This window comes from Centroberyx affinis, unplaced genomic scaffold, assembly GCF_046629955.1.
Source record: "Centroberyx affinis isolate AG114_WGS23_722 - 3 ecotype Tasmania unplaced genomic scaffold, CSIRO-AGI_Caff_v1 ptg005443l_1, whole genome shotgun sequence".
NCBI lineage: Eukaryota > Metazoa > Chordata > Actinopteri > Beryciformes > Berycidae > Centroberyx > Centroberyx affinis.
In genome coordinates this window covers 165,696-178,118 of record NW_027282723.1, presented here as the reverse complement: position 1 = coordinate 178,118, position 12,423 = coordinate 165,696, and the positions used below count along the sequence as shown (strand labels likewise).

The 12,423-nt window shown below is 40.2% G+C and overlaps 1 protein-coding gene, 1 non-coding gene and 1 gene segment (V, D, J or C); 2 read left to right on the top strand and 1 right to left on the bottom strand.

The window, feature by feature from the left end:
* Positions 1–264: 264 nt before the first annotated feature.
* Positions 265–1,834, bottom strand: LOC139667318 (Ig kappa-b4 chain C region-like). The segment is given in 2 exon segments: positions 265–808; positions 1,657–1,834. A coding segment is annotated over 1 exon segment (252 nt).
* A 5,632-nt stretch (positions 1,835–7,466) lies between these two features.
* Positions 7,467–7,548, top strand: trnal-aag (transfer RNA leucine (anticodon AAG)). Its single transcript has one exon. It is a non-coding gene; the product is annotated as a tRNA-Leu (tRNA).
* A 3,522-nt stretch (positions 7,549–11,070) lies between these two features.
* LOC139667304 (E3 ubiquitin-protein ligase TRIM39-like) lies at positions 11,071–12,423 on the top strand. The gene has a single exon (XM_071546751.1). It carries the CDS (start codon positions 11,071–11,073, stop codon positions 12,421–12,423), a length of 1,353 nt encoding a protein of 450 aa, XP_071402852.1.

Here is a 12,423-nt window from a genome sequence, read left to right as displayed (position 1 = left end):
GGGATCATGGGGTTAAAACATTGGATTATCTATCTAGGTGTAAACATAGAGAGAAATTTGCAAGCAATGAGAGCAATTTTGCTCCAGTCATGCAAACAGTGATAAGAGAAAATTAAAATGGCCTCCTTTCATCCTAACATCCACACATAGCTCCTGCCTATCTTTAGGATAGCACTGGTAAACAGAGTCACTGTCATGTTGCTGTCAAAGAGTTAATTAATAATATAATAATGACATCCATAGAAACACAGCTGATTTGGTGAACAAGTCTTTATTGTCTTAACATATCAAGAATATCGGCATTATTGCGACCAAGAAAACATTACTATTTAAAGATGTAATGAGTCTGGTGAGAGAGACAGAGCGAGAGAGAGAGAGAGAGAGAGAGAGAGAGAGAGAGAGAGAGAGAGAGAGACTACAGTGCTGAGTGCAGACTGAGAGCAGTAGCAGAGTAAAACCAGTAGCAGAAGTCCCAGTGAGTCAGGTCAGGACTGGGAACACTGGTCTCCCCCCACTGTCCCCAAGAGCGGACACTGGGAGCCCTGGGTGGCCTCACAGGTCACAGAGCCCACCTTCCTCCACTGGTCTGCAGGGAGCCTCAGGGTGCTGCTCCAGCTGTAGTGGCCGTCCTTCTCCAGCACCCTGCTCCTGCTCTCCTCCCAGCTGCTGCTGCTGCTGCCGTCCACCTTCCAGGTCAGCCTCCAGTCTGAGGGGAAGCCCTTGTTGGCCAGGCACATGAGCGTGGCCTTCCCTTTCTCCAGCTCCACGCTGGAGGGAGGGAACACCGTCAGGGTTGGACGGACATCATCTAGGGAGACACCAATCAGCTTAGAGGACAGGAAGGCTGCAGCTGTCAATCAATCACCAGGCGTTTTGACACCTTTACTGTGTGAGAGTCGATTTTCCCCTTTAAGGTGTTTCTGTCAGATGGTTTTTATGCTCCACCAGTCACTCACTCACACATTGTTTCACTTCCCTTTAAGAAGCCTCTCATGCATATCAGCACAGACAGAGTCCTCATATGACCAGGAATACATCAAACTTCATTAGAAATAAAAGTACAGATTTTGCTACATTTTACAATTTCCTTCCAAAACTTGAATCTTCTCGAAATTATAAGATAAGTATTGGAAAAATTATAAAATCGGATTTTGAATACATTTTTAAAATGTATTTTTTCTATGAATTTGTTGAAAGAAGGTCAAAGTAAATTTACACTAACCTACTGGCTGTGTTGCAGTTGGAAAAAATCAACTGCAACAATGACTTAGATTCAATGTTTAAAGACACAAATAAAGGTGCACAAAACAAATAAATGCTTGTGTTCATCCAAACAGATTTCAAAGAGCAAAAAAATTTAGCAAACTGTCAAAATATTTAAAAAAAAATACAACTACATTTTCAAAGCAGTACTGTTGTTATTTTTTATTTTTTTTTAAAGTTCTAGGTGACTTTTCATTTACGTGTAAACAAATGTATTGTAAAACTTCAGTAATGTAGATTCCATAGTTAAGGAGAGAAACAATCAAAAAGAAAAGGTGACTATGAGTGATGTAAATCAACACAATATATATTTATATCTATGACTAACATTCAGAGACAAGAATAATACAGTTGATAGATGATATGATATTTTATATTTGTGAAGAAACTTACTTCCAACATCCAGTCTGGTTCCTTCACCAAAAGTGTACCACAGTGATACAAACTCATTGAGCCGCCGTACAAAAACCTCTCACTCTAGAGAGACACGGCTCTCTCACTTTGTCAGTCAAAACTAAAACTACAAGTCCTCAGGTTGCAACTTTAAACTAATAGTTATGAATACATGCTTTCTCCTCTGGCCCAAGCACTTATAATAATTAGATTGATCATTTGGATTTAATTTATTAAACAGTGTTTTCACTGGTGAGAGAAAACTGTTGCTTAAAAATTATATTTTAACACAGAAAGTCAAATATTTTGTTTTCTAGAGCCGCTTACATTTAATATGCAAGAAATTAAAAAGTAGCTCATGGATTAGTAAAAATATTAGATAGGTGAACTCACTTCCAACATTGGAAGTGATACAAACTCATTGAGAAGCCATACAAAAACCTCTCAGAGACACGGCTCTCTCACTTTTGACAAAACAAGCTCAATTTGTTAAACCTACCAAGCTCGTGTAATTCATTCATTCAAACCTTTATTTAAACTCGAATAACCATTGAGGTTGCCCTCATTTACAATGATGTCGAGTTACAAACAAGTTAAAAGTTTAAAATAAATAGGACAAGACATAGATGAGAATAAAGAAAATCAATTAAAACAGTTACACATTGAGGCAGGGAGGTTTGTGATCATGGTTTTAAATTGTCCATAGGTTAGTAGAGTATTGATTTTTAGCGTGTGTTGAAGATCATTCCAAGAATTTGGAGCACTAAAATAAAAGGCTGATTGTCCAAATTTAGACTGTGCTTGGGGGACCTTAAGCATAAGCAAGTCATTTGAGCGAGTTTGATAGGGTCCAAGGTTCCAATCCAGCATCACTGAAATGTAAGGTGGTAGCTTTCCAACAAGGGCTTTATATACAAACAAATACCAATGTTTATTACGCCTCTCTGCCAGAGAAGACCAACCCACCTTATCATACAGGATACAATGGTGAGTACCATAGCTATCACCAGTAATAAATCTGGCAGTAATAACTGGCAGAACAATCAAACTATGACACAAAAACTTACATTAATCAGTTCTGGTTTGTATATTGTTAACTTTTTTCTGCCAGTGATAATTATTTCTCTAGAAGTAAACTAAAACAAGACAGAAAACATTGTTGAAGAAAACTTATTTATAGACAACATTTAGCTTACATACATTGTTAATCAAGAGTTTGGTAACTTGATTGATCCATTTAGAAACAGCATCATCAGAGTAATCCAAGTCCCTGTTGGAGTCAGTCAGAGCATTTCCATAGAGAGCCACTTTGCATCAGCAGCACCATGCTCCAGTGCTCTGGGAGAGTTTATAGTCCTGAGAGTTGAACACTGGATGACTGACAGCTGTCCTTCATGACAACAGAAGCCACAGAAATCCTCCTCATCAAAACATGACTTTGATCTCCATCCTCATCTGGACTCTCCTCTGCTGCTGCTTCACAGGTAAAGTCCAGAGAATCAAACTCCTCTCCTCTATGAACATCCGTCCCTCTGAAATGAAGCGGAGAAAACCATGACGGTGGTTTATGTTTTTGTCTCTGTATCCTCAGAGTCCAGAGGCCAGGTCACAGTGACTCAGCCTGGAGCATTGATGAGGTCTGCTCCGGGAGGCTCGGTCACCATCAGCTGTCAAACTAATCATCCGGTTTATAGCGAACGTTTAGGCTGGTACCAAAAGAGAGATGGAGAAGCTCCTAAACTCCTCATTTACTTGGCTACTACTCGAGTAGTAGGGATTTCAGGTCATTTTACAGGCAGTGGATCAGGGACTGACTTCACTCTGACCATCAGTGGAGTCCAGGCTGAAGATACAGCAGTTTACTACTGTCAGGGTGAACACTATATCGATAGTGTGTATCTGTTCACACAGTGATAAAGTGTCGTACAAAAACCTCCTTCAGTCAGACTGAACAGAGACTGAACTGACTGATGCAGCTGGAAGCTACTGCAGGAACTGATACTGTTCACTGAGGAAACACACACACACACACACACACACACACACACACACACACTCACACACACACACACACACACACACACACAACTTGTTGAGTGAGAACAAGTTCTGTCTTGGTGAGAATTTCTGATATTATTAGTGTGCTTGCTGTAGGCAAGCAGATGCTTAAAAAGTAAGCAATGACAAATAACTTAATTATCTACAGTATACATATTTTATACAATCATCCAAAGATAACACAATGTGTCAATGCAGTGTCACTATGATATCTACAAAGAGCAGCTTGAAAACTACAACATATATTTGAGAAATGCCAGACAATCCTTTTTTGCCCAGATCATTAGTGAAAATAAAAACAATGCACATACACTTTTTACTGCTGTTGAGAGACTGATAAATCCCCCAGCATCAATTGCCCCAGAGCTTCTTTCTACTGCTAAATGTAATGAATTTGCCGCCTTTTTCAGTGATAGGATTGTGAGTATCAGACAAACCATCAGTGCTTCCATGTCTAACAGGAAGGTTATGCTTCCATTTCCTTCACACAGAAATAATGTAAGTAATATGCTATACAACAATACTATACTATAATATACAATACACTATACAACAGCTGAAGTCGTCCACCTGCTGCCTTGACCCTCTGCCCACAAGCTTTTTTTTAAATGTTTTTAGCTGTTTGGCGAATGAGCTATTGCAAATTGTTAACAGCTCTCTTTTTGTCTGGTGTTTATCCAAATACTTAGAAAACTGCTGTTATTAAGCCTCTGTTAAAGAAGAGTTGCCTGGATGCCTCTGTGATCAGTAATTACAGACCTATTTCCAATCTCCCTCTTATTAGTAAGATCCTGGAAAAAAAAATTCTTCAACTATTTCATTTCAAATGCCCACTTTGACCATTTCCAACCCTGATTTAGACCCTAGTACTGAGACAGCCCTTATTAGAGTTGTGAATGATCTTCGTATAAACACAGATTCAGGCAAGCTTTCCATCCTTGCATTTCTGGATCTTAGTGCTGCATTTGACACTGTTGATCACACAATATTATTAGATAGACTAGAAAACTGGGTTGGACTCTCTGGCCCGGTCATAAATTGGTTCAAGACCTACCTGTAAGGCAGGAACTACTTTGTGTCTATCAGTGACTTTGCCTCTGAAAGGGTCAGTATGACATGTGGAGTTCCACAGGGCTCAACCCTTGGCCCTCTTTTATTCAACCTCTACATGCTTCCACGAGGACATATCATACAGAAAAAAAACCTCTGGGGTGGTTATAGCTCATTCAGAATGCTGCTGCCAGAGTTCTGACTAAGACTAAGAAAGCAGAATACATTACACCAGTTCTTAGGTCACTGCATTGGCTTCCAGTGTGCCATAGAATTGATTTTATAATTCTGCTGCTTGTCTATAAAGAGCTAAATGGCTTAGCTCCAAAATACATTTCTGACCTGCTCCTAGGATATGAGCCACCCGGACCTCTGAGGTCATCTGGGACCGGTCTGTTAGTTGCTCCCAGGGTGAAAACAAAATCTGGTGAAGCTGCTTTTAGTAATTATGTTCCCAATTATTGGAATAAACTTCCAGAAGCCCTGGGATGTGCTCCCACTGTCAGCTCTTTTAAAAGTCGGCTCAAAACATTCCTTTTCTCTGTGGCCTTCTGCTAAATCATCTGTATGTAGATGCAACATGTGCTATTATTTTTATTTATTTGTTTGTTTTTTCATCTTTTATGGTAATGCTTTACAATAAGGGTCACTAAGTTAAGGTTAGTTAATGCTAATAAGGGTTAGTTAATGTTTAATAAGCATTAACTAACCCTTAATTAACAGTTAACTAATGTGTAATTTAGGTATTAATTTATACATTATGTAATAGTTTATAAAGATGACTATTAAATAATGTATAAATTAATACCTTAGTTAACATGAACACCATTAGTAAATGATTACCAGACACATTAGTTAACTGTTAATTAGGGGTTAGTTAATGCTTATTAAGCATTAACTAACCTTAACTTAGTGACCCTTATTGTAAAGTGTTACCTCTTTTATTATGTTTTACCTATTTTATCTCCATCTTTCTTTATTTCTTTCTTTCTGTCTTTCTTTCTTTTTTAATGTAATTTTAAATAGTTGTGGTGTGTGGCCCTGAGCAAGTTGGCTTAGGAGGATTTTAATGTATTTTTTCTGTTTTACGTGAAGCACATTGGATTTGCCTTGTGTTTGAAATGTGCTATATAAATAAAGTTTGCCTTGCCTTGCCTTGCCTTGCAGTATTGGTAGCTGTTCTTACTCTTTTCTAACCTGACTTGCCAGATGGTTTGTGATCTCGCAAATCCAGCTGCCTCACAAGGTAAACTGTTTTCTGGGTCAGTAAATAAAAGTCTAGGCATGAAGAGCTTTAAAAGCTCAGTAATATAACAACAGACGGAGTGCTGTTGTACTGTATATCAGCATTACTCTGATATGAGGCTGCAGACTAGTTTATGTCATGTCTACTGTCATATTTCTGATGCTAGACTCAAATTCCAAGGAAACAATTTCAGCACAGCTCCCCCTGGCGTCATATTCATGACACTGTTGATGTTCCCTGTACTGTAGTGTCATGTTTATGACGCTAGGGGGTGCTCCTCAAACATTGGTTCTGTAACATTTAAGTCCTGTGTTCAGTCATTTGTTATAGTCACTTCCACCTATAGTTTTTCTCGAATTTTTCTAAGGTGTTCCAGTCATTAGTCACTGTAAATGAGACCAACAGTGTATTTTCACTGTGTAAGATACACACACAGCTCTCTGTCTCTCTGACCACTGCTACAACTGTAAACACCAAGTCAAAATTACTGTTGCAGGAAGCCTTATTTAGATAGAGGAAAGTCAAGAGAGTGTTTTTCTTGAAGGGAATAGTTGGGTGAACACTATTGTACAGACACTGAGTCAGGCCACAAGAGGGGGATGTGGTGTAAAACTGTAGAAGGAAACCTTTGTATCAGAAAATAATGACAAAGCATTAGAAATACAGACAAGCACCAAGAACAAGTAAGGGAAAGTATATATTGAAAGCAGGTTGGGGCATTTTACTGACATACTTTAGTAACAAGTAATATTAAACTATATTGTATTCATAGTATTCCCATGATGTCACATGCATTTCTTACCAATATGGTGCTTTACAATACACACAGCTCTTTGGCTATGTTTGTCATTTAATTGTAATCACCTGTTAATTGATTATAATCTCCTGCTTTTTTCCTACCAAGATAGCCGTGTGGTGATGTAACAGAATATGAATAGTACTGTTCAAACGTTATAGACAAAATAAAGAATCAAAGCCATTAAGATAAATGATAAAGGCACCAGGAGTTTGTTAAAAACAGGATTATAGAAGATTATGCTTTCAAAAACAAGAGGAATACGTAAAAATACATGACATTAAAAGCCTGTGTGTAATAAATAGTTTTTCAATCCTGATGGGAGTGTGGGAGTGGTCTCTTCTAGGATGTTTGTGCTTGCTGCTACCAAATATCAAAATGTTCAAAATGCTTGTTGTGGAAGTCAGATAGAATAATGTACTTGGCAAAGTTTGTTGTTGCCCTGAATACCAGGTAGTTGCCAAAGTAAAGCAAATAAAGACCAACATAGGTTTTAACAGTTGCGTTGGGGCAACACAAGCTGCCAGAACGGCTTCAATGCTTCCAGGCACTGATTTTAGAGACGCCTGGTACGTATAAATGAAATATCCCTACAAAACTATACCTATATCACATTTTATGCTATGTTCAAAACAGGTTTTGCCGACGTGGAGTGCGCGCGGTAGCGTGGCCGAGCGGTCTAAGGCGCTGGATTAAGGCTCCAGTCTCTTCGGGGGCGTGGGTTCGAATCCCACCGCTGCCATAAATACATTTTGGTTTTCTTACATGCAATATCACTAACGTGTGCTCTACAGAAGCGCTAGGACATTGTAAAATCGACATACTTCGAAACTAGCTCAAGGGACAGTTCATTGTAAGTTTAAAGTTATGTGCATTTTAAAAATATCTTACTAACTCATATAAATTCGTTGGGAAACACTAGCAATATTCAGGCTATCAATGTTTTAGCTGTCCCCACCGAAAACACGAAGTTTACTCATCGGTTCACCGAGTAGTTAGCTGTTGAATGACTTATGGAAAGCCGTTATGGAAAGACAGCTAGAGGTCGCCAAATGATGAACTACACATCAACAGAGTGTATCAACAAGAAGCGAGAAGAGCATATCATGCCTTCACCCGCCTTCGCTTTAACTCGCTTAAGACAGTTAGGCGTTTTGACTAGTGTCTTGCATTCAATATTTTTTCTGTAAGAGCATAATGTTCTAGGTTTCAGCAAGTTACAAACAGAGGTAAGAGACCAGCACGACATAAATAAAGAAAACTATTTTGCAACAATTTTCTCGTCCCGTGCTGTTCCAGTCTCGCGAACAATGGTTTCCGTAGACTGGGCTAGGAAGTGAACTATCTTGACTTAAAAAAAAAGAAATGCATTCTTCGACGACAACGTGTGCTTGTTTACTTCCGAGTTAAAATCTGCCTCGTACTATAGAAACCATAATATAAAGCTGTTCGCATTATCATTTTTGATGCCTTAAAACTAGGCCAAACTATATCTACACATGACTGGTTTACCACCCGGAGACCCGCAGCTGGTCTCTATGATGATGATTTAAAAACGCAGGGACTCTTCGACCAGTTCCGGAGGGACTGCCCGGCAGATGTAGCCTAGATACAAAGGTAACGGTTGCCTGTTTCAGATACCATCTATTTACCACGATACCTTTCTTGCTTGTAACCAATATTAGCTACTGTATTTTATCATGCATGGGTAAGTGACAAAGTAAAATGAAAACCTTTAGAGTTTAGAAAATATTGAAAGCAGGTATCTCCGCATTGTAAGCACTCTTCTTACCTAGCAAAGATAGAGCCCACCATATAGATATATGTTCAAGTTCAAGTCAAGTTGCTAATTATTTCACTATGGCTAGAAAAAACTCAAAACTCAGTGGTGACCTTATCTACGCCAGTGAGGATTGCTGATATTGGTTTTTCCATCATTTTAGCAGTTACTTGTACAGCTGGTGGTAATGAGTGTGGGTGTTTATGTAGTCTACGCGTTTAAAACCCTTGCAGCCAGTTTACTTGAACCTGAAACAAATTGCTGCCTTGAAACCTGAAACAAATTGCTCCCTGCCGTTTGAGACAGACCATACATGTCCCTAAACGTCCTGTTGTCATTTTCCTTATCCTGGCCATTATAGTTTCAGAACTTTGATTAGCTATGTCCAAACAGAAATAGGCCGGTTTTGCCAGCTTTATTTCTTTATTTTGGTTTTTAAATTTGTCTTAAATTCAAGTATCATTAAAAAGGTCTTTTAGTTTTCTGAAACCTGCAGACACCCTGAAATTGGTATTCCAAATTTTTCAGTCTCCTGTTCACCGCCCATTCCTGGGGTACGCGGATACGCCAAGCTCTAGTATTTGTGCATTGATATGTAACACGGAAATACTGGTCGTTTTCATAATAACTCTTGAATGTACACTGCCTGTCAAAAAAATTGGACACACCTGATTGAATGTACTATGTTTTTCATTCTCTTAAAGCCATTTTGATCTAAAGGCTTCTGCTTAAATGCTTGAAATTGGTTTCGTAGACAAATATAAATAGTGAAGTTGATGCCTATGTATGAATTTCTTTCCAAAGCCTTTGCCTTTCCATCAAGGCAAAGGGCGGCCACTTTAAAGAATCTAAAATATAAGATAGTTTTGATTTATTTAACACTTTCTTGGTCACCGCATAATTCCATTTGTTTTATTTCATAGTCCCCAAACTTTTGACAGGCAGTGTAGCTAAGGCACATTTCATTTTCCACTGGACCCAAACATGACTCTTAGACAAACCGCCTGACACTTGCTGCTTGGGGGGGGGGGGGGGGGGGGGGCGGTGTAAACAAGAATCCAGCCCACCTGGGGTGCGAACCCAGGGCGGGGACAGAAGTCAGAGGAGCCCCGTTCTAAGAGAGCCAAACGCTGAAAAACTGCAGTGGACTGGTTGGACTTCATTGACTGAAAGCTCTGGACGGCATTATGCACTTTACTGTGTTGGTAGGGCCTAAACCTATAAGGATTTATGGAGGAATCCCTCTGAATACCTTCTATTACACCCATATGGTTTGAATCAGACTTCATCATTCCTTCGTTTATTCAGCAAAGCCTTGTGAACCAGACTATTTTGGGCCAGTCAAAGGCCTAATGTGTAGCGGAGTTGTACTTCGAGATAGAGAGACATTCAAATGTTTTGTGTCTCTGATTTGTAAATCCACACGCATGTACATAGAAATCATTGTGAAGCATCTCGCTGTCATTGTGAACTCGAATATTGAATATTCATTCTGTGAATGTAATGGAGGCATTTTCCTCCCCACTGTTTTAATGCCTTTGGTTTTTATACAAAGTACTCATAAGGTAACCATTATTTATAACACTTTACAATAAGGGTACATTAATTAAGGGTTAGTTAATGCTTATAAGCATTAACTAAGGTATTAATTTATACATTATTTAATAGTTTATAAAGATGACTATGAAATAATATAAATTAATAGCTTCTGTTTTGTACGTGTAACACATGTTGGGGAACTTAAATCTTTGTTATGAAAAGGTGAAATAGTGTAGAGCTAAATATACAGATTTTTATAAATTCCCCCCCTATTATGTCTCAAATGTATAAGGGGATATTAATAAATGATGTAGATAGAAAAAGAAGCTATTGTGGTTTTAGCATAAATGTACATTTTCCCTTTATATCTCATCCCTCCTTAGCACCTTTTCCCATGAAGTGAGTCTCCCTTCCCAGCCAGCAGAGGGAACCTGTGTTCAGACAGCTTCATGTTGACAATAAACACATACTGTGTGTCTGCTCCTGCAGTGAGTCACATTTGCCAAATCACAGGGAAATGACTGTTAATCATTCTTAGTTCATCCTTTCAGTGTAATTTTGAAGCGTGACAAAGCTCCGCCTCCGCCCCGGCCTGCTGCGCCCGAGACAAACCAGGAAACAGGCTGTCGTTCCTCCTCTCCTCACTGAGAAGAGACAGACACACCGAGAGACAAACGGTAAGATTCGCCTTCAGACCACACCCACGACTTCCACTGAGGGAGGACAGTTACAGAAGGGAATACTGGGAGCACTGGAATACTGCCACTTCAACCGGCTGCTGAACGTTTTAGAGAAACACGGCTCAACGTGAAAGTAACGAGAGGGAAAGAGGGAGTGGTGCCACGACTGGCTGACTGAATTGCTGTTCGAGCTGTTCGTTTTTAGCTTCACTCAGAGAGAAAATGGCTTCCAGGTCAGAGAAGTATCTCTCCTGTCCCGTCTGCCATGACATCTCCTGTCGTCCTGTCATGTAGCCACAGCTTCTGTAAAGCCTGTCTGCAGAGCTGGTGGACAGAGAAACAAATACATGTGTGTCCACTTTGTAAGAGAAGATCTTCAAAGAATAATCCACCTGTCCGCTTGGTGTTAAAGAACCTGTGTGAGGTTTTCTTACTGGAGAGAATTCAGAGAGTTTCGGCAGGATCTGAGCTTCTCTGCAGTCTGAACTCTGAGAAACTCAAGCTCTTCTGTCTGGACCATCAGCAGCCAATGTGTCTCGTCTGTCGAGATTCAGAAAAACACACCAACCACAGATTCAGACCCATCGATGAAGCTGCACGGGATCCAAAGGAGGAACTCCAGAAATCACTGAAGCCCTTAAAGGAGAAACTGGAGCTCTTTAATAAAGTTAAAGGAAACTGTGATCGAACAGCAGAGCACATTAAGGTCCAGGCCCGACGCACAGAGAGGCAGATTAAGGAGCAGTTTAAGAAGCTTCACCAGTTTCTACTAGAGGAAGAGGAGGCCAGGATCGCTGCACTGAGGGAGGAAGAGCAGCAGAAGAGTCAGACGATGAAGAAGAAGATTGAGGGTCTGAGCAGAGAGATAGCAGCTCTTTCAGACACAGTCAGAGCCATAGAGAAGGAGCTGAGAGCTGAAGATGCCTCGTTCCTGCAGAACTACAAGGCTACAGTGGAAAGAGTCCAGCACCCCCTGCTGGAGGATCCACAGCTGGTCTCAGGAGCTCTGATAGACGAGGCCAAACACCTGGGCAACCTGAGCTTCACAGTCTGGGACAAGATGAAGGAGATGGTCTCTTACACTCCTGTCATTCTGGACCCAAACAGTGCCAATCTAGAACTCATCCTGTCTGAAGATCTGACCAGTGTGAGACGTGAAGAAGAACAGCAGCTTCCTGAAAACCCAGAGAGGTCTGACTGGTACTACTACTCTGTCCTGGGCTCAGGGGGCTTTAACTCAGGAACTCACAGCTGGGATATTGAGGTTGGAGACAATACAGTCTGGGAACTGGGTGTGGCAGCAGACTCTGACCAGAGGAAGGGACTCATACAGTCTGGAATATGGAGAATAGAGTTCTATAATGGTGAATACAGAGCATTCTCCCCATCAGATCAAGTCACTGTTCTCCTAGTAAGGAAGAAGCTCCAGAGGATCAGAGTGCATCTGGACTGGAACAGAGGAAAGCTGTCATTCTCTGATCCTGATACTAACACACACGTACACACCTTCACACACACTTTCACTGACAGGCTGTTTCCATTCTTTTACACTGAGGAAGAACTCCCTCTGAAGATTTTACCAGTGAAGGTCTCTGTAACAGTGGACCAGCACAGTTAG